The sequence below is a fragment of the Leptidea sinapis genome, chromosome 11 (assembly GCF_905404315.1).
Source record: "Leptidea sinapis chromosome 11, ilLepSina1.1, whole genome shotgun sequence".
NCBI lineage: Eukaryota > Metazoa > Arthropoda > Insecta > Lepidoptera > Pieridae > Leptidea > Leptidea sinapis.
This window is the reverse complement of record NC_066275.1, coordinates 10,772,985-10,796,953: the sequence shown is the minus strand read 5'-3', so window position 1 is coordinate 10,796,953 and position 23,969 is coordinate 10,772,985. Positions and strand designations below refer to the sequence as shown.

Sequence of the window (23,969 nt, the reverse complement as noted above, 5' to 3'; positions counted from 1 at the left end):
TTCCTTAAAGGCCGGCAACGCTCCTGTGATTCCTCTGGTGTTGCAAGAGATTGTGAGCGGCGGTGATCACTTAGTAACAGGTGACCCGTACGCTCGTTTGTCCTCCTATTCCATAAAAAAAAGGTGATCACATATTTGGTGATTAAACTTTTTCTACTTCTTCTCATTAAGACGCAGCTTTTCTAGCGCTAAATGATAATGGTATGTAAATAATCATCATCAGACCGAAGATCCTCCGGCCTCCCCCAAAGATTTCCACGACGTTCGGTCCTGCGCTGCCCTCATCCAACGTATTCCGGCGATCTTGATCGTCTGTCCATCTTGTGGGTCGAACACTGCGTCTTCCGGTACGTGGTGGGTAAATCGCGAATGTAAGACGAAGCTTCTCATGCACACTAAACTACTATTCCTGGCCTGCTTTTATCGGTTGTCTAACAACCAGAGACTCTATTTAGACGTATTAATTATCTAAGGTTTTAGATGACTTAAGGCTGCATCAAAGTCTAGATTCTGCAGTAAAGTCTAGATCTTTCACTTACGTATAAATTCAAAAGCGTTGGAGAAACTATATGGTAGCGTCCGATAAAATGTCAACACATAAACTCTTAGTCACAACATGCGATGTCACGATATATAAACTAAAATAAAAAGCAATTCCTGAATACGTAAGGGTACGTTCGTGTCATGTAAAAAGCATTTTATGCTTCTGAATCGCGTGTGAAGTAGGCATCGATGTGACTAGATGATATTTATATTTTATGCATCTGATTGGTGTCGTCGGGAGGTGGTACCGCAAACTCACCCGTAGTGTCGCAATCTTTGATTTATAACAGTAATATAACGCCAAGCTATCATGCAAATATTCTTATAACCGACGCTCGCATTTCATATTACATTCTTGAAGTGTATTGTAATTTACGATACATTTGATTTCGATGGCATTTCGTTTCTGTTGGAAACAAATATATATTCGTTTCAAGCATAACAGAATTATTTATTGACGCGGTAATAACTTTAGCTTATTTTTTCTGGGATACAAAAGCAACTTATGTTATAAATATTATTAACATGAAAAGAGTTTTCTTCTGTCTTATAAAACTTCAAATCGTTTAAGCTTTGCCGGTCTATCTATGTAAAGGAATAGTCAAAAGTAGTTTTTTATTTCCTTCACGATGTTCGATTTACGTAAAAATTTTCACACGTTTTAAAAACTGTTAGCAATACAATATTTTCATAATTTTGGCCATTTCCTTAGCAAGATCCCAAGAATGAAATGGGAATTTCGACACACATATCATGAGTAATAAAAGAAGAAAGCAAATTGTATGCATATAACAACTATCTAATTTAAAAAATCTTAGATTTAATGAAATATAATTAAGTGTAATACATTTTTTTCAGATTGGCTTACGATTTAAACTTGTTTTTTAGATTTTCAAAGCTTATTATAACCTTAATATGTAGAGTTAATTCATAGTCCAGCTCTCTGAGAAGAGATATGTAGGGTAGTCCAGGTCGATGATATATCTTATCAAAGCGCCTCCAGCCTTCCACTCAAACTCTGGCAGTGTTCAGAGATTTCTCCAATATTGCAAGACAGGCATAGGCAATGGTTTTAGGACTATTTTCAGCTAATCCTTTCATTTGATACCCATATCGTGGGGGTTCATTGAAAATATCTGTTCTGTAAAGTGTCTAGGAGTTCTCTTGTTAGCCAACCTTGAAGGCTGAAAATAAAAACTGTCCTTCATAATTCAAATGCTTTTATCTGCAGGTATCATTGGATAGACCTCATTCAATATATTATAATATTTTGTTAGCGGAGATGAACTAACATAATATTTCAGCTTAACCGAACAAACATATAAATATTGCAAGTTAGACAAAAGCGTGTCAAAATAGCTTGTAAACTTAGGGTTGCCAAAATTTCTAGAAAAAGTAGACTACTTCCAATTTTAGAAGGATAAATAAAAAGTATAGATTAATAAACAAAAGCATCAAGAACTTTGTGTTTTGTTTATTTATTAGTGTCATAGATCGCAGAGTACACATACATGAAAAAGACTACAGATTTTTATTAAACGCACGGGTGGTAACCCTAAATAGTGTTGATACTAAATAAAACGTATGTAAAAAAAAAGTAGTAAAATTGACCTAATGTCTTCAGATTGACAAATCTATTTTTTTTTTATAAAGTGGAATGAGTCCTCCAAATAATAATATGGGATAGTAAAGTAATCCAGTCTAATTTTTAACTGTCCTAACACTAAGGCTTTTTTTACATCAATTCCTTCGCTTAAAATAGTATACAATTCCCTTGTAAGATCTCAAGTTGAATAAAATTCCGTGGTCTGGTGGCCCTATTGAAAAAAGTACATCACTAGGATTGAGTCAGTTAAAAAAAATATATCTATGTTGAGTTATGTTACTAATAATTACACTATTATAAGTTACAAAGACAAATTAAAATCCTTCAATATGAAAACCTTCGAATTGCGAAGAAATGCATCACAAATTCTTTTTTTATATAAATTATTAAACAGTCAAGTGTCCATTACTAATTGTATCCGATATTGGATTATGTGTACATAAGATGGTACACTGACGTGACATATCCGCCAGTACATGTACAATTTTTCAGAAACAATTATGGCTCAAATTCACCTATCCAACTTATTTCAAAATTATAAAACTGTATATTTTTTTTATTTAGTCTACATAACTGACTACAATTGTATGGATGCAAAGTAGTAAAATATACAAAAATACTATTTATCAATTGAGTCTACTGGATGTGGACGTGGCATGCGTGATTAAGTGATACAATAACTACAGCGCAACAAAACCCGCTTAACAAATAAGCTTGATAAAAACAGGACTTATTCTAACAGCCAATAACAAGAAAAAAAATATTAACAGATTACTCACTTGCTAACTTATCTATGTACTTAATTTATTTTTTATTTTGGGTTATTCTCACATGACATATCTATAGCATCTCTGTAATAATTTGCATAAAATTGCATTCTATATAGCGGACTATGATCACCAAGTTTGGTTCTGCTTTGTGGTAAACAGAAAGTCTTGCGATTATGTAAGTGGCTACAATCACGAGGCACAACGAACTTTAAGCGTAAAAGTAATTCAGGCGCGTCAATGTGTCCCTTCATTAGCTTTGCCAAGAAAATAATATCTGCAATCTTTCTGCGGTCTTTAAGTGATTTCATTCTTTAGTAAGAGAGACGAGAGTCGTACGAAAACAATTTATTACATTTGAAGTCTATGTAAGACAGATGGTACAAGAACCGTTTTTGAATTCGTTCTATTCTATCGGAATGAACTTGATACCCTGGACTCCATACCGTGCTGCAATATTCAAGGATACTACGGACAACACTGTTGTAACGAGTATAGATAAACTGGGATCCTTAAATATTTTCATTTGTCTGTAGACTAGGCCAGATATTTTTGACGCTTTAGATGTTATTTGTTCTATGTGTGGGCGAAAACTTAAAGCCGATTCTATAATAACACCAAGGTCTCTGATACTATAAACTTCCTTAAGACTAACATTGTTTATTTTATATACACAGTCTAACGGATTTTTCTTTCTGGTAAATTTAATGTGGAAACATTTTTCTATATTTAAGGACATTCCATTTGTGGTGCACCTAGAGTGCACAGCATCAATATCATTTTGTAGTGTTGTCACGTCAGCTTGGCTGTTAATAGTTTTGTAAATTTTCATATCGTCTGCAAACAATTTTAATTTAGAATTTAACTTGAGTGCCAAATCATTTATGAAAATTAAAAAGAATGTGGGACCTAAATGTGATCCTTGAGGTACACCCGATGATATTTTTATCACATAGGACTTGAAACCATATAATAGCAACCAGTTGTGACCGATTTCTTAAGTAAGATTCACACCAACGCAACAATGAGCCATGAATTCCCAAAAACTCAATTTTTAACAATAAAATATTATGGTTCACCATATCAAAAGCTTTTTGAAAATCAGTGTAAACTGCATGTACCTCACCAGTAGCATCTACAACCTCTGCGATGTCTGAAATATAACTAACTAATTTCGAGGTAGTGGATTTCCGAGGGCGAAACCCGTGTTGATTAGGATCGAGATATGGAGCTATATGAGAATAATATATTACTTTTCGAACTAGACTTTCTAAGACTTTTCCACATATTGATATTCCACAGTAATAGTAGTATAGATTTAAATTTTAATACATTTGGCTATTATAGAATATAAGCTTTTGAGCCCTTACAATTTTAGTAGCAGAAAACATAAAAGTAGTAGTATCTATCGCAAACTTACAATAATAAATGAAGGCAACGTTGTGCATACCTATTAGTTAGATATAAAAGTATTATATATAACAAATATGAAATTATAAGAAGTCACAATATTATTGTACATTTAGTTGGTAAACCTTTTTCATAAAAAAATAAAATAAATAAACTTAGTCATACAAAATCAATCGCATAAGATCTAGGTGTACTTTTTGACTATGAACTGACTATGAGCATATTATAGGCAAAAGTAATAAGCTTCTCGGATTCATTTGTTGAGTTTCAACATTTAACGCATTTATCAAAAGTACTCTAGAATATTATTGTTGTATATGGTCTCCGTTTTACATAGTTCACATTGATAGGCATGAACACCAGAGGAATCACAAGAGCATTGCCGGCCTTTAAGGAAGGTGTACGCGCTTTTTTTGAAGGTACCCATTTCGTATCGTCCCGGAAACACCACACAAGGAAGCTCATTCCACAGCTTTGTACTACGAGGAAGAAAGCTTCTTGTAAACCAAACTGTGGAGGACCACCACACATCCAGATGGTGGGGATGATATCCTAACCTGTGGCGTGTCGTGCGAAGGTGGAACTCGGCGGCAGGAATCAGGTTAAACAGCTCTTCGGAACACTCCCCGTGATAAATTCGGTAGAAGACACAGAATTTTGCTAAGGTAAGTGCAAGGATTGGTGTTTTATTTAAATGTATACTAACAAATATATTGATTTAGTGTATAAAAAGGAACTTAATTCTTCCTACGATAATATTTTCAATACCTAGTCTCATTAAATACGAAACGCGGTGCATTGTCGTCGTATTGGAGCCAAGGAACTTCGCATTCAAACTTTAATAACTACTCAACTAAGCTTTTGTGTAAAAAGCTTGTTATTTCTGGTTTAGTCGTTAAAATTTAACATGGATTTTATTAAAATACGATATGATTTTACAGTTCATGTATATTTACCTCATTTTTCAAAAAGCTTTCATGAAAGCAATGATCAAATTGTTTGTTAAATTTTTTAGTATTGTGAATCATTGCTTACATTGATAGATACGTCCGATAGTTCGATAGATAATTTCATCAGTTTACATAGAGGATGTTTTTGAATGAAGGCAATAAATACATAATACTTAATATTAATTTAGTAGAATTATTTTATAACTTCTAGGGGAAGCTTTCATTCCTCTTATTATAATTAAATTATTATTCTTTAATCTTTGAATTTGTTAACCACAAGAAATCTCTTTTTCTTCATAAAATATAATCTATATTCTGCCGTTTTGCATATAAATTTGAATTCAGTTAAAATAAGGCTGAATAAAAACTTACAAACATGAAAATAATCTTCGATCATTTATACGTCTACATAGACTGTGACCAGCTGCGAAAACGTCGAAAAAAATGGAGGTTGATTGTTAGCCTCTATTTTGAGCAATGCACGCATACTATCACAAAGTGACATACAAATGGCGAGTGTAAGGCGTAGCTTCTCACACACACTGAAGTTTTTAGACCGAAAAATAACAAAATAATCGTAATTAGAATTAGATTAAATAATTGAATTGGTAAAAAATACGTAATTATTTTATACTTTTTAGACCATATTATATCTATTGTGAAAAGGGTTTCTAACGTAGTAAATCCGGCTCGAAGGACCATAAAAAGGGGTGCACTTAGGGATAGATATATATATTGGTTTTTATAGTAAAAATATTTTTTTCTTAAGGTACTAAATTAATCTATGACACGTTAAATAACTTTAATTAATGGTTCTACTTGTGAGAAGACGGATCTCTCAGAAGAAGACTACTCAGACCGGGCCTGTAATGGTTATAGACAAACGGTTAAAGGTAGCTGGGATCGGCCTGATCAATGGTTATAGACGAATGGTTTATGATAACCAGGACCGGCTCGACCAATTATAGTTACAAGTGTACTGCTTTGCTAAAGGCAACACATAGTTATAAGAAATTAATTTTATCTACTAAGCAATATTTGTAATATAATGCTGTTCGATGGAATGAACATATTGTTTTAGAATAGTATTTTTGAAGATAACTTTTTTTAAAATCGGTTGTTTAGCAGCAAGAGTCTCTATCTAGACGTATAAATTATCTAGGAAAACAATAATCCCAGTCACAATAAATTCAACGAATCGAAATGTTTCACACAAAACTGACTTGAGCTCAATAAGAGAAATCGGATACTAAATTGGATTTACCGATGATATTACGTAGAGTTGGACGTGTTGCAAGCGAGCGTTCGTTAATTGTGTTTCATGTTAATAGATTACTTCAATTCTCTCAATTTGAGAGCACTACGGCTCTCGAATTGCCTAACGCCAGCTAACCAATGCGTTGATACCGACGCCGACGTAATTGCTCGATACATACGTGTCTAAATAACACATCGAGTAGCGACACATTCGAGTGAATCTTGTTGCATTTTACATAAAATCGATACTCATGAATGCATGTATCTCGCCACAACGTGCGGATCCCTTCACATGTTTTGTTTTAGTGAATGACGGTGCAAATTCACGCATGTAACTTGGTAATTCAATTTACCAGGTAGTTTAGTTCTATTTCCAATTTCAATTGGTAATGCAGTTTTATTTTGATGCTGATAGGTATATAATGCTAGCTGCGAGTGTACCACCTATTGTATAGTGATGTAGCTTTGTTAAAATCGATATTTTTAGATACAATCAATTAATATTATATTTAGTACGTTAGTAGTTAAGTATGACTTTGTTTTTTAAGTGAAAGCCCTCACTTCTGGTAATCACAGAAGTGAGGGTTATCAAAAAACTGTGTGAATGAAAAACAAAATGAATTTGAACTAGTAAAACACGTTGTTGTATATAAATGAAATGACACAAATTAAATTTAAAAACAAAATTTATGAACGGAACGGGACTCATATCCGCGACCTCTCGCGTTCCGTGCGAGCGCTCTTCTACTGGGCCAAACGTTCGAGTGACGTAAGTTCATAAATCATGAAATGTCTTGTTCAACTCTCAGATTGTAGTTTCATGTACAGGATCTACTTTAGTCCCGCATCGATCATAAATTTTAATTTGTGTTATTTTATTTGTATACAACAAACAACGTGTTTTATTAGTTCAAATTCATTTTGTTTTTTATTTACACAGTTTTGCAGTGTTTTTCTAACGCTTAATTTTGTGATGATAACAAAAACTAAATAGCTTTTTTTAACTAAAGGAAATATGTGACTGTCAATTGTAATATTAAAAATAAATTATATGTAATCAAACATACTAATTTAATGTAAAAAAAAATTAAGTAAAATACAATATTTATTAAATGTGTATTCATTATTTTCGATAATACGTTACATTCATTGGCGTGTTGGATGGAGGTATCTGATTTCCGCGTCGAAAATCGTACCACATTGACTAATTATCATATTTACTGAACTATTTTCGATACTTAGTTAAAATTAATTTATTTATTTAATAAATGCCTAATAGGCATAATACATTCATTCAAATAAACACCTTATTTCGTAGCACTAATGTTCAATATCTATTGCATACGCTTATAAGAAGCATATTGATTATGTTGAGGAATGCATGCGTCTCTTTCGAACATTTCGTCAGCGATGTTTTTTTGTTTTTGCAAATTGTTTAGCAATTGAAATGTAATAATAAATTTAGCTAAATGTTGATTATGGGGTTGATGTGGTGATGTGATTTAATGGGGCACTTATCTGAAATACACTACATCCTTTTTAGGGTTCCGTAGCCAAATGGCAAAAAAAAAGAACCCATAATATGGATTCGTTATGTCTGCATGTCTGCCAGTCCGTCCATATGTCACACAGAACTATACTGTTGAAACTTAATAGGTAGATGTATTCTGTGAACTGCATTAATATTTTTTACACAAAAATAGAAAAAAAAAACAACAATAATTTAAAAATAATTATATACTTAAAACTGAAATTCAAATTTTTTTTTTTCATCAAACCTATACGTATTGGTATTTATGGTACTAGTTTGAAGACATCGATCAAAGATATAACGAACTACAAGAACTTTTATATTATTATGTTACTTGCTGTTACGGAACCCTTCATGGGCGCGTCCGACTCGCACTTGGCCGCTTTTTTAGTATGGATATGCTGTTATTTGGATGGTTTTTCACTGACCATTTTATTATTGCGTGGCGTTGTATTCAAAGCGCGGTCGAAACACAACTGAACGAAAACTCTGCCTAATAGACGCGTAGGCTGAATTTTGAGCTTGATTATTTGTCTAGTTGTTTATGGTACGTCAATCTGTGCAGTTGCAAAACATAATTTTAAGAATAATACAAATAAGTATCATAAAACACTTTAAGTTAACAAACAATAATAATTACAACAAGCACAATAGCTGAAATTACCGAAACGTAAGCTTTGCTTGTTAACTGCATTGACAATTGGTTAAATATACGACGGATGCTGGATGGCCCCATGGCATGCATCTGTAAATACTCGTTGACCTGATGACACCAGGGTAATCAAATATCGTTTTCCGCAATTGCATTTGCTTCGCAAGGCCTATACTTACAGTAATGTATTTATGACTATTAACTACGGATATATACTTAGTCTGGCTATAAATACTGTTACAATTAAAAATAAACAAAATATTACATTTCAATTTGGAATCTGTCATTTTTATATGGTTCATTGTACAATATTTTGCGATATTAAAATGGAGTGGGTTGATAAAGAAAACCGAATCGCTGTGATTGCATTTCACAAAGTAGGTATGGAGCCAAATGCAATTTTAAAACTCTCCATACGCTTGGTATTAGTAAAATGTTTGTGTACAATAACAATGATAATTTTTCTTTTACTTCATTTCAGTAGTTATGGCAAGACTAGGTATTTATTTTGGAAACAAACGGTATTAACAATAAATACACAATAGAAATATATCAATATAACTTAACTAATAACAGTTCACAATGTTACAAAAATACACATATCAAAGTTGGGAGAAAAGATGCCAAACATACTTGAATTAATAATATTAATAAAAATCTAACGAATTAATAAGTAATTGAAAAGAGAACGACCAAAATCGAACAATAAATTAGTAAGAATATAAACAATTAATCGAACTAGTTAATAATTATTATAACAAACAATAAAATCAGTCAAAGCTATCATTATATAAATTGTACATAACAATACCTTTAAATTTTAAACAATATGTATGGATTTACCCACTTTTCCGTGGGACAATTATTCACTGCTTTTTCTAGAGATATTTTGTGCCTTTTACTATTTATTATTCCTGTTTATCGCTCACTGTATCCTAAACCTACATAACAGTTTTCATTCATTTCAACGATCTCTTCTTATTCTGTCCTTTTCTCATTTTTCTCCAGACATGTCTTTCCTGTGTAGTCCTTCGATCAACATTGTTGTTTTCCATATAGTCTTTCCTAACAACAGACATCCATGTAAGTCTGAGTCTTCCGGACTGCTTGGGTCCTAACTTCTGATCAAGGCACTGAATGTGGATCATCATGTGATATATATGCCTTCTCATGACATGGCCGTAACTTCGTAGTAAATTAGGTATTCATTTTTACTAGTTTCATTTACTCATACCCAACAATTTTAAATATTTCTTGCAACAATTTTGGAGCTAATAAAGTTATCTTATTTCCTGGTATTTTAAGACATTTATATAGAGATTATGAACTTTCCAAACCATCTGTCTTATGTCGGATATTAGAAACAACATTTTTCAATTGTTTATATGTAGTCTCTTTCATTAGAGCGCAGACGTCGCTTGCAAGGAGCCCGCTCTGTAAGATTGATGGGGCTTGGATGGATTTGTTCTATTCTCGCTCCCTCATCAATCATTCGCGGATATTTTTCCGTGTCTCAGGTTGTTTAGCCTAAATAGAATGTAGCTTTTGAAATATCGCTCATATCGGCATGTTTATGACGTTATACTTTGTAAAGCTTATAACATAATGGTATCTTTGATTAACACGAGTATTTTATATATTAAATAAAATGATTAATTATTTATAAGTTTTTTTTTGTATAATTAACATTTTTATTTAACCGGACATTTCGTTGCCTTCCATCTCAACGTTTTCAGGGGTACCGAAGTTGAAATGAGTTAAAAAGTAAATGTTGTTATAACGAAGGTTGGTTATTTATTGCCCTTTTTAATTTACAATTCAGTGGAGAGGTCTTTCTAAATATTTCCAACATTAAAGATAAAAAATCTCGATATTAAAATCAAAAACCCACATACCGAAAATGAAGACGAAAAATTTTACCAAAATCTGACCATCTCCATAGTGTAATTATTTATTGATTAGGTTCACCAACAGATTATATACTATTACTAGCTTATAAAAATAACAAAATAAGTAAAAACAAAGCATAAGTTATGTGGTTTCTGCACTGATAAATTGATGCAATATTTTTTTGTAATCCTGAAGGGAGGAGGAGTAGATGTCAACACGAGTAGTTTTGAAAAGATTATTGTGCTCCCGGCAGATCCATTCTAAAACACTATAGCACCGAGTTCAGCTCTATATAAATTTCCAATAAATGGTTTGAAATTTGTGTAACGTGCACTTTCGTGTGGCAATGAAAATTTAATTTTGGCTAGGATATTAGGACAGCCTAATTTGTGATTTAAAATTTTGGATAGAAACATTTGATCATTTACCCAGCGACAATTTTCTAGTAAATAGTTAATTCGAACTGTTTTGTTTCATGTACTGACAACAACAAAATAAGCGTTTCTGGATTCTTTCGATTCTTTTGATAGGATCCTTATAGAATGGATTCCAAACGGTGGAGCCGTATTCTAATAGGCTACGAATTAAAGCAAAATAACCATTTTAAGAGCTAAACATGATTTAAACGTTTTGCAAACAAAGCCTAATAATTTGTAAAATTTATTGATTGTTACAGCTATGTGTGTATTGAAGGATAATTTCCTGTCTAAAATAATACCAAGGCCTCTGATGTTATCCACTTCATCTAACGACAGATTACTTAAAGAATATGGTATTAATTTCTTTGTAAATTTTATATGCTGCCATTTTTAACATTAAGGGGTAATTTATTTTTAACGCACCATTGGGACGTACTGTTTATGTCATTTTGAAGGGATTCGAGTCTAACGGAGTTTGGATAGCTTTAAAATCTTTAAGTCGTCGGCAAATAACGCAAAATTTGAAGATTTTATATGGTCACACAAGTCGATAATAAATACTTAAAATAATATAGGACCTAGATGGGATCCCTGAGGAACTCCAGATGGAGCCATGAATGGATCTGATTGATACCCCGCAAACCAAAACTTGTAGTTGTCTGTACGACAAAAATGACGAGAGTCAAGACAGCAAAGTTCCTAGAATGCTAGTGTTTTGCAGTTTACTTATAAAAATTGAGGGGTTTACCCGATCGAGAGCTTTACTAATATCCATATATATAGCATCCACTTGGTGTTCTTTGTCTATATTATTGATTACTTGAGTTGTAAATTCAGTTAAATTTTTTATGGTAGACATTTTATTGCCGAAACCATGCTGTTGAGGGGCTAAAATAGATTTTTCTTTTAATTCAAATGAAAAGAAAGATAAGGACATATAAGAGATTCGAAAACCTTACCAAAAAGAAATTTTAAATAGAGATTTGTTTGCTGAATCGGCATCTGCGTTATTATCTGTTGTAGAAACTATATTAGGCTTGATTATAATGTCCATATGATCTGGTTGTGTATAAACTGTGGAAAAGTATTCAGCAAAAGCGTTACAGATTGATGAGATAGACGATATTTGTGTGCCTTTAATTGTCATTACATATATTTTTACATAAATTATCTTGTCCCAAACTAGGCATAGTAAGCAAGACTACGATATACTTAATCTATATATATAAAAATGATTTGCTGTTCGTTAGTCTCCCTAAAATTCGAGAACGGCTGGACCGATTAGGCTTAATTTGGTCTTGAATTATTTGTGGAAGTCCAGAGGTTTAAAAGGTGAATAAATATGAAAATACTCGGAAAAATTAAATATAAACAAAAGTTTTCCTTTGATGTGTTCGTCGTTCAGAAAACAAATTGAAAGAATAGTTAAAAATGAATAACTAATTAGAATCTTTATGTATTTGTAACTTTCTCAGGAGGTAAATAATAAACTTAATTTTAGCTAGTTATAGTTGGTAGATTAATTACAATTAACGATGCTGAGGAGACGACGATCTGACTTTGGTCGTCGCAGTCAATCAAATGTGCGAAGATCTACCTCGCGTGCTAACCGCAATGATGACCAGAGAGAGACAGATCAAGAAAATAGTCGTATTGCTATGTCATAATTGCGTTCTTTAGTAAGCGACAATGAAGTACCCTTAGGTGATAGTCATAGAATGCAACGAGTTCGTGCACATCCAACACAACAACAGCGAGTACGACATAATGAAATTAAGCGGTTCCGCAGACGTAGTGCTCCTGTGAATAATAATAAATATATTTTTTGACAATTTTTTTAATTTTTATTTTATTATGATTCAGCGTTAAAAAATACATAACGCTTGAAATTTTCACCCATCTACGATCATTTTTGTATCGCGATTTTTATATTATTTTGTTCTATCCACAGAAATAGGGTTGCAAAATGGCAATCGAATATAATTGTTATAGTACGATACATTTTATGTACGATATTATTGGTAGGTCTGAGAGTCATCTATTTTTTATACCCCAAAAATTTTAATTATTGATTTTTTCCTGTTACTTTATATGGCAATACAACGTTTGCTGGGTCAGCTAGTAAAATATAAATAACTACACATACATAAATACATACATAAACGTTCATGACTCGGAAACAAACATCCATATTCATCATGTAAATGTTTGCATGTGTTGCATGGATTCGAACCCGTAAATTATTACTATTAGTAATCCTGTCTAATAATCTTTTATGAATGTTTCGGTGGCTCAATAGTTAGGACCTTCGACATTCAACACTGTGCCCTTGGTTCGATCCTCGCCCACCATGTATGAGAATCCTTTAAGTCATCATCATCATCAGCCGGAAGACAACCACTGCAACCTCCTCCAAAGATAACCATTACGATCGGTCCTGCGCTACCCTCATCAAACGTATTCCGGCGATCTTGACCAGATCGTCGGTCCATATTGTGGGGATGGAAGTCGGTGCCAACCCGATAATTTTAATATTAATAATAGCAGGTACCTACACTTGACACACACACACCATGCGTGACTTTGAGCGGAAATGCTTCGTCTAGAACCAAACCACCCAAGCAGGCAAGACTTACACCCTATCATAGGTAGCACATACAAATAATAATATTTTATTAATAGTATAAGTAAAAGATTTGCATAAGAGGTGTATTAAATTAAATCTCTTTTAAGCTATTTTTAACCGACTTCAAAAAATGAGGAGGTTCTCAATTCCTCGGTATTATTTTTACCTTCTACTGGGTGAACCGATTTTGATAATTCGTTTTTTATTTGAAAGCAGGTGCTTCCCGTGTGGTCCCATTGCAATTTGTCCAGATCTGACAGTGAAATCCATGAGAACACCATAAAAATAAAACTTAAATTTGCTTTATGTATGTGCGCGACAAATTTACGAATAACTCAATATCGCACGAACCGATTTCGATTATTCTTTTTTTATTGGAATGGATATGAATCAAAAACAGGAACAATAATCGTAACTAGAATTAAAAGTAAAAAAATACACAATTATTTTTATACTTTTTAGTGAATATTAGCAGTGTTTTTGGTTATTGGAGTAGTATTATTGGAGTAGTTTTTTTGGATTCGGTTGTTTTTGTGTTATTTTTTTTTTTATAGATACTTTTTAAGTCGGATTTTGTAAACGTAGTTTTTTTTGTAGGCCATGTTTAAAGTATTTTATTGTAATAAAAGTATTATTGTTGCTATGTTAGATCTTTGAAGAGTGTTGATTTAGTTTTTCATTTGTCATTTTGTTTCAGAATCATTATTCCCGCGTTTCGTGGAACCGGTGACAAATGTCACGGTAACAGTTGGTCGTGACGCACTGCTGGCTTGCGTTGTTGAAGACTTGAGAAGTTACAAGGTATTTATCTCAGTCTTGATGTTGTTTAATTCAATCAATCCCTACTAATATTATAAATGTGAACGTAAGTTTGTTTGTTACGCTTTTACCCGGAGTTAATAATGGCTCCCGCGGGATTTGTGAAAAACTGAAATTCACTATGAGCTATAACTATTCCAATAGTAGGCTTAGTTTTCTGTAGCAATCTCCCTTGGAATAAGATTCTTATAATATGTTGGGAACGGTAGTGAAAACGGTAACCATAAATGGTATAGGACATGAGATAATCTTCAATTCCAAACTTGCTAATTGTTTTTAAAAACCCTTTATCTACAGGGAAGAAGTCGCGGGTATCAGCTAGTATTTATTATGTGGCTATATGCGCTGCATAAATTTACCTAAAATGCTTGTAGGGTTTCAAGTTACCAGTAAGAGGCTCCTTTGCACAGGATGCAAGCTAGATTATGGGTACCACAAAGGCGCTTTTTTTCTGTCGTGAAGCAGTTATGTGTAAGAATTATTGTATTTCGTTCGGAAAGGGGCACCCTTCCAGTGTAGCTAGTGAAATTACTCGGCAAATAAGACTTAACATCTCATGTCTCAAGGTGACGAGCGCAATAATAATATATAAATCGCGATACAAAAAGGTGTAAATCGTAGACGGGTGAAAATTTGAAGTTGTATGTATTTTAATGCTGAATCAAAATAAAATAAAAATTTAAAAAAATGTCAATAAAAATAGTTAGGGTTGGGTGACTCATTTAGGGATATGAAAAAAAAATGCTAGCCGATTCTCAGATCTACCCGATAATATACACACAAATTGTCAAACAAATGTGTTTAGCCGTTTCGAAGGAGTTTGATAACAAACACCGGGACACGAGAATTTTATGTGTAATATTAAGGTACATAAAAACTTTCCTAGCATCAAACCCTATTGCGAAGCAATATGAATTTCAATCAAAGTCTTTTCAATCGAATACACAACATTTGCAACAAACTTTCAGATCTTACCCTGCAGTCTTATGATTTCATAGTTAGACATGACTATCGTTAGATTGACAGAGTATAAAAACCTCTAGTAAAATCTATTCATACAAGATAAATATATATAAGCACTTTATTACACATTCATTCTGGAGTCCAGTTACTATAATTGTATCAACGAACACTATACGTGTAGGGAAACTAGAACTGCAGTCATACGACACAGTGAAGTTTTAACAAGCCAACTTAATATCACTTCTCTGTGCACGATTCGCCAGTTATTAATCATGCACCAAGGCTAGTTAGCGAAATTGGAGTAGCGTGTAGTGAGCTGGAATTCAAATAGGATATGGCTAGCATACGGGAAATGCCATCTGAAGACGATTTAATATTCTTTGACAAGTAAACAAGTCCACGCTCGCCCACTTGCATTGTGGTCGGTACAAAAGAGATTATTGAATTACCTCGCTGTGTGCTCGGAATTGCGAATTATAGTGCAGAATGTTAAATGAATACGTGATTTTTTCTTCAATTACAACGTGAGGCTTTTATATAATTTTGTACATGGTTTGTGGGCGTGAGGTGTTTTTTAAAATGTTCTTTTGATGATGAAATATTCATTACTTCATAAAATTTTAATAGTAGCTTATTATGAGTTGTTGTATAGGTTCTTAAATCTATACAAGATTTCTATGATTGTTTTAAATTACTAAAGATACATTCGAACTGGCGGCTTGTAAACCATATAATAAAAAATAAGCATATATTTGAAAATGGAACTCCTTTCGAATATTATTGTGTACCTAGCAATGTCCCGTGTTTCACTCACGTTGATACCGATCTCGTGGCAGTGGAAAGTCTAATAAGTCGAACTATATATTTATTTTTGTCAACATAAAATTTTTATTTCACTTAGTTATTATTTTATTAATGTATTATTTTCTTTAGATTGACGTTTTTAAATTCGTTAAATCTTTTGTAAGTAATGTCCGTTTATAATAATTTAAAAAGTATTTTACAGGTATTGAAACGGTTTTTTGTTGACGGTTGATTTTTAATGACTATTTTGTTATTACATATATAGGGTTATACGAGTATTATTGCATTTTTATTAGGGATCCCAATTTTTTTTTTTAAATGTATCATTGCTTATGGCACTCAGTGAAGATGCAGCTTTTGAATGTTGAAAGAATTTTTGGAATCGGTCCAGTAGTTTTTGTGTGAAAACCAAACATATATACAAAAACACAAAATATGTTCCTCTTTAAAATATTGAGTTTAGATATATATTTTTATTAATTTATTTTACGATTTGGCGACAATATGAAAATTGTCTATATCACATCAGCAGGAATTTGACGCGAGAATATTTTCGTGCAATGATTTTTTATCGCTGCCATATAAGTCTACAAGAAAGTTGTTATAGACTACGATTGGACTTAAACGATGAAGCCCCATCTCGTGCTACTGTTTACAACCGGTGTAATGAGTTTAAATGTGGTCGCACTAATCCCACCGATGATCTGAGGGACGGTCTTCTACGGTTACGACTGATAATAGATTGACATAATAGTAGATTTGGATAACCTTAAGCATCGGTATGAGTCAAATACACAAAAGCCCCATGAATATATAGCGATCAGGAATAGTGGATACCTCATAATTTTCTACCAAGGCCCAAAAACTCCGTCACGATCCGTGGAATATTTAAAAGATTTAACCCAGGTGGCTCAAATGCTGTGTTCGACGTACTAACGGATAAGGAAAGCTGGACTTACGATTATGATACTGAAACCAAAAGACTGATTAGTGGGTGTTTCCTTCCGAGGAGTTGCCAACTAAAGTGAAGAGAGGTCAAAGCAAGGAAAAAAAGAACAGTTAATTACGTGACAATAGTTTTAGAGGATCGAAAACAGTTACTACACAGTGATACAAGAACAATTGCTTGCCTCTTGTCTAGGAAAAGTTCGAGGGAATCGACCTTGCAGTAGGATCCTTCTTCATGACACCGCCTCGTCACACACTGCCAGGCAAGATATCGTCTATTTGGCGACGTCATATATGGTCATTGTATTACCAGGTCATCCGCGGTATAACTCCGACCTTGCACCTTGCGATTTTTTTTTGCCGAAAATAAAAGAAAATCTTCGAGAAAAACATTATGTGCACGCCGAAGTAGCTGTGGATGCGTTTTAAACGGCAGTCGAACCCTATGGGCGAATGGGCCAAGTGCTTTTCTCAGTGGTTCTATCGGATGCAGTGATAATAAATGGGATTTGGAAGATAGCACCCATTGTAAAGGAGTAATATAGGCTTCTTTTGTTGTACAGAGTTGAAGTTGAAATTTTAGACAGAGTTGATAGTGAGAAAATGGAACATGTAAAAGACTGTTTAATGTGTATACTTGGGAAGTTTGCTTACTAGAGATAGAAAGTGTGAATGTAAGTGAAATTAAGTGACAAGAAATCGGGGTGTTGCAACTGTTCATGTGAAGCCAGAGTATTTTCAACAAGGCACGTCTTGCTGTTCATCGAAGCTTATTGATTCCTACGTAGTAGATATTGAAATAATGGTGTGAAGTAAAATAAAGTTTTCAAATTCAAATATTTTTATTCAAAATATCATATAAAATTATTTAGTTAAAAACTACCAATCATTCCATAAGGTCTGATCTGAAGCTCAGATCTGAATAGTACGGACGCAACACATAGCGGGATTCTTTTTTTTTTATAAAAAATATGGTTACAACCTAAAAATGTACAATAAAATTTATTAATGATTTGCCTGAGGGCGGTCGCTCTATTTCCAATCAGTGGTATCATTAAAAAAGTTAATTACGTTATAGAAACCTTTACCACACAAACATTCTTTGACAATTCTTTTTAATTCCGTAACACATTTTTTTGGACATTATGTGGGATCTTGTTGTAAAAACATATACAACGCCCCACAAAAGAATTACTAACTCGACTTAGCCGAGTAGTAGGCATTATAAGTTTATGTTTGTCCAAATTCACTTATATGCCTTTGTAAATATATAACATTATCAAGAATATGGAGAGCCGAACTTACATTTATGACATTCGGTACGGTAAATAATATATCTTTCGATTTCTTCATATTTAGCATTAGGTTATTAGCGCTAAATTAGAACACGATGTTAGATAGAATATCGTTTACTTCATCATATATAACCTAGTTTCTTTTCACTTTAAATATCATTGAAGTGTCTGCAATCAATAATGTTCCTCATGATAGAATAGAGTCAATTCATTAATTCAGTTTTACGAGTTCTTTGTATGAGGTGTATCTAGAGAATTTCTTAAACTATCCAATAAATATTTTATGATTTTGTAATTCAGTTTAGTGATATTTTTAATTTACTTCATGAAAAAGCGACAAATCCGATGAAATTTTGTAATAATATTGTAAGCACCAATCTTATTATGAAATAGTACAATACGATACAAGCGCGTCGCGCAAAGTAGGTCATTCCCGCACGAGCGAAGCGAGTGCAGGATTACCGACGCACGCACTTGTATCGAATACTATTTTTCCTATTAAGTTGGGTAAAGTTCGACCGCTATAATTATTTTCAAACATTCCCGCACGCTCACCATATTCCCGCACGCTCTGCTACATTCCCGCACGCTCGTGTCAACGTGCGGTAATGTGGTACTTTGGGAACGCAAATGCATGCGCAAAATCGAACTTTGCGCACGATAATAGAAAATAGTAAATTAGTAAGTCGTTCCCGAACGAGCGAAGCGTGTGCATGATGACCTACGAGCGCACGAGTATCGTATACTATTTTTCCTATTAAGTTGGGCAAAGTTCGACCACTATTATTATTTTCAAACGCTTTTATCAACGTTTGGGAAAGTAGTACTTTGCGAACGCAAATGCATGCGCTAAATCGAACTTTGCGCACGATAATAGGAAAAATAATGTTATGAGATACTCGTATAATTACAATGACAATAGGCACGAGTAGCCTATATAGCCTTGATTTCTGTCGGACAAAAATATACAAAGTTAAAACAAAAAGTGTGCGTCTCGGGACGCCTGAAAGAAGAGATAACATTGATTTAATATTGAAATTGTTTAACTTTTTTGAGAAAAGCTTAGGTTATTACCTAAAGTTTACGTTTATTAATATATAGGTTATTTTATAATAAAATGATTTATTTATTATAAAATATATTTTATTCCTAGTTACAATTCTTGAATATGTACATTCGAATTTTGTGTATATACATTATTTAATCCTATAAAAGTAACAATTGGTTAGGCTACATTTAGTGCTCGACTGACGTCAGCGCTGATCGTAGCTATAATTATGAAAACGAATGAACGCGTTCAGTCCAGCGCTGTTGAATTGCTACGCGCGTAGAGCTACGTCGCGCTGACGAGAATCGTTTTGCCGAGCTGTCGATCTGACGTACGTCGCGTCGGTCCGCTGATACGCTATGGCGATAAATGAGTGCTTTCAGTGCTACGCTGGCCGAATGACCGACCGTACGCGGTCAATGTAACAACGTCATCAAAAATCGTATAGAAAACTTCGTGTTTTGGCAATTTCGAATATATTGAATAAATTTCTCCTTCAATTAGGCGCTCTATAATTATTGGGTGAACTTGATATCATCTCCGACTTTAGTTCCGTAAATGATTGCTTAAATAATACGCACATATTAAAGAGGTTAAGAATCGATTCATTTTCTTCGCAATTGTACCCGCGCAATTAACTTTGCTGTCATCTGAGCACTAAATGCAGCCTTATAGTGGCAGAGGCGGAGCCTGCCTATCTCTGGAGTATGCGTGAGAGAAAGAGAAGCCAGACATATTGGCGCCGTAACGCGTTACTTTACAAAGCGATGTATCCTCCCATAAGAAGTTATCACTCCAAAAAAGGAAACGTCATTCTATACTTAAATTTGAATTTGCAAATCGTTAATGTATGTTTGTTACGCTCATGCAGGCAACTTTAGTTATTTTTTATGAGAGATAGTGATCAAAACAGCAAGACGTGCACCTGATGGCAGGTTAAACGCCCTGCCATCAGCTTCCCGCACCACAGTTCAGTGCCGTTCAGAAATCTTCATTGAGTACAAAGTTTGGAGTGGTATCGCAAATGCTCTCGTTACTTTGAGATATAAGATGTTAAGCCCTGATTAATTTGAACAAAGCTTACGCCTGTAAACGAGTTTACAGAATCAATTCGGATTTCACCAACACAAACTAACCGCATTTCCTAATCGCGTTTAAACTATGAGCGCTGAACTTTCATTATATTATTTGATCACGTTCAAGAGCTTTCACTGTCGTCATCATAATAGAAACATTGACATATAACAATTTTAATTTTGCTCATACTTGTCGATGACAGTTTTGAGAGGTATTTGATACATTCTATTGTTTATGTAAAACGTTTATATCATATTATATATTGGTGAAATCGCTTTGTGTTCAATCGAGATCAAGACTGCCATTTGAACACGTTTATGTAAGACTGAGTTTTGTTAAACTCAGTTCAAAGTGTTATTGGTGAAATTGGGCTTAGTCTCAGTAACACTTTAATTTCACTGAAAACAGCGCTCTTCAAACCGAAATACAATAACGCTTACTTATTACTGCTTGAAGACAAAATAAGGTGACGCTGAGGTAAATGCAAAGTAATTTTATGCACATGTCTTTTCTAAAAGTAAATTCGTCACATAATTTATTTTAGGATAGCTGCGATAAAGCCTCTGATAGTTTGAATTAGGAATTAAGTCTGTTTATAATATTATTGGGGATTCACCTAACACACGTTTTACAGGTCGCTTGGGTGCGGGTTGATACTCAGACAATCCTGAGTATACACCACAACATAATAACACAGAACCCTCGCATCAGCCTCTCGTACAACGACCACAGATCCTGGTACCTGCACATCAAGAACGTGCAGGAGGTGGACCGAGGCTGGTACATGTGCCAGGTCAACACGGACCCCATGAGGTCCAGGAAGGGATACCTGCAAGTTGTTGGTAATAATTAGAATGGAATAGAATATATTTATTTTCCATAGGGAGTGACAATAACATAACATGTTGCAACAACACTTTGTAAATGTCATGAAGCTACATTGGTTCGTAAAGGGACTATGGCATGGGAAGAAGAAGTAACAAGAAACTCACAGCGCATCTTTTAAATCATATAACAGCTTAGCCTATTCAATAATAAAATTACGTAATCTTCATAAATCCTATTACTCCACTGCTGAATATCTAAATGATCGGACAGCCTGGGACTAGATTGCGATTATTTTATAACAATAGAAATGACTGTACAATATTGTATATTTTTATTGAAAAGAGCGCAAAAAAAGAATGCTGGGAGAGTTTCTTGCGCCGCTTCTTCTCTCTCAGAGCGCCATTTGATTCCGAAGCGGTAGTAGTATCTAGTAGTTATTAGAAATGACATCAAAAGGAATCAATTTTGAGAAAATAAATGCCTTTTAAGCTTTTTTATGCCTTTTTATGACTAATATAATATTATAGAATATTAGGTGGCCTCCGCAGAACCAGAAAAGAACCATGCATCATTGACCTCTATATAATCTACTATACTATATTCTTTGTCAAAGAAGCCTTAATATATTTCATTAATTTGTGCTCAGCGAGTCCTGGTATACTGACTGGTATTTTATTCTTAAATTGAATACGAAGACATATGAAGGAGCTCTTAACTCTAGCTTACTTATCAAAATGCACAGTTTATTTTATCTTATTGTATTGAATGAATTTAAATCATATTTTTTCTCGAATTCGGTAATATTCTTTAACATACAATATATTGTCATCTACTAATATCAAACTCTCGCTGTTTGTAGCGCCATAAATCATCGGTGCTATTGGACACGTATAATTAATATTTACCGATGGGAAGAGCTAGATTATGGGTACCACAACGGCGCCTATTTTTGCCGTGAAGCAGTAATGTGTAAGCATTACTGTCTTTCAGTCTGAAGGGCACCGTAGCTAGGGAAAATGAGACTTAACATCTTATGTCTCAAGGTGACGAGCGCAATTGGGGTGCCGCTCAGAAATTTTGGCTTTATCAAGAATCCTGAGTGGCACTGCATTGTAATGGGTGGGCGTATCAGTTACCATCAGCTGAACCTCCTGCTCGTCTCCTCCCTTATTATCACAAAAAAATATTTTATAACTTTTTATGATATTCATATTCTTGTAGTTAGATCATTTTTTTATTCGTTATGATAAAAACATTTATGGTGTAAAGTAACTTATTTTCACAAGACCGATTCCTTGTGTTTTCTTGTTGGTATCTAATCCGCTTTAGAAACAAATAGCATTAATTTATAATGACAGCAAGTAGCTCGACGAACCCAATAATAGTTTTTTTTTTTATATAAATTAGTAGATAAATGTTTGATATTAGATGGTGAAATGTGTTCGGAAAAATTGGCCCAAACTGTTAGCGAACAGATATCAATTTTCAATTTAATGTTTAGTAACAATTATATTTATCTATAGGAATAAAAGGCTCCAATGCAAATAATCACTGTGCCACAGTTTTGTATCTCAGCGTAAAAATAGCCAGGGATGGCTCTTAATAAATAAATATTAAATTTTTTAGCGACTTCGCAGAAACCTAAAATGTTTATATGGACCTTACCTGGAGCAAGAATGGTTTATTGAAATCATGACAATCTTGCAACTCCAGAGGAATCACAGGAGCGTTGCCGGTCTTTAAGGAAGTTGTACGCGCTTTTTTGAAGGTACCCATGTCGTATCGTCCCGGAAATTCCGCACAAGGAAGTTCATTCCACAGCTTTGTAGTACGTGGAAGAAATTCCTCTGATGTCGAACGAGAATGTGGGTGGCGGTGATCACTTATAACCAGGTGACCCATACGCTCGTTTGTCCTCCTTTTCCATAAAAAAAAAAATAGAAAAAATATTACAAACTCTGCTTGCGGCCATTTTTTAACTAGCAGCCATGTCTTATCGTAAATAGTACATAAAATAAAACTTCAAATTTGTATTGCAATTAAAAAAACAACATATGTTTATAAATAATTAACAATAAAATTCCTGTTTACCCCTCGCAATCATAACTTAACGGCTGACTGAGAGCTGGCAACTCTTACATAATTTCCTTTAAAATAATTACGTAAAATTGATTAAAAAACATTTAATTACACCTATGCTTTAAATCCTATATTAAAGATTCTGAAATAGCTTATTACCAACATTAAAACACCCAATGTCGTAATAGCCATTACATCATCCCAACGAGTGTTGTAATGTTGTACTGAATTTCATAACAACACTCCTTGGTTTTTTTTTCGATCCCTTCATGCGCAAAGAGTTTCAATAAACAGCCACATTCTTATTGCTCGATGCGTGATATCTGTATGAATTTTAAAAAAATTACATTTTCGTTTACGCGCGTTCCACACTACCAGAACGTGGCGCGCCGTAAAAAAAATTGGTTATTCGAAACTTCGCTATTTTTCTTGAAAAAAGAAATCGATTCAAGTTTTG

The 23,969-nt window shown here is 33.7% G+C and overlaps 1 protein-coding gene across 1 annotated transcript in view; it reads left to right on the top strand.

Annotated features, from left to right (window-relative positions):
• Nucleotides 1-23,969, top strand: part of LOC126966860 (lachesin-like) — an 80,052-nt gene that overhangs the window by 36,774 nt on the left and 19,309 nt on the right. The window contains exons 2-3 of the mRNA XM_050811131.1: nucleotides 14,349-14,452; nucleotides 21,240-21,447. Of these exons, the coding sequence (XP_050667088.1) occupies nucleotides 14,349-14,452; nucleotides 21,240-21,447 (312 nt within the window). The remainder of the gene's footprint in view (nucleotides 1-14,348; nucleotides 14,453-21,239; nucleotides 21,448-23,969) is intronic.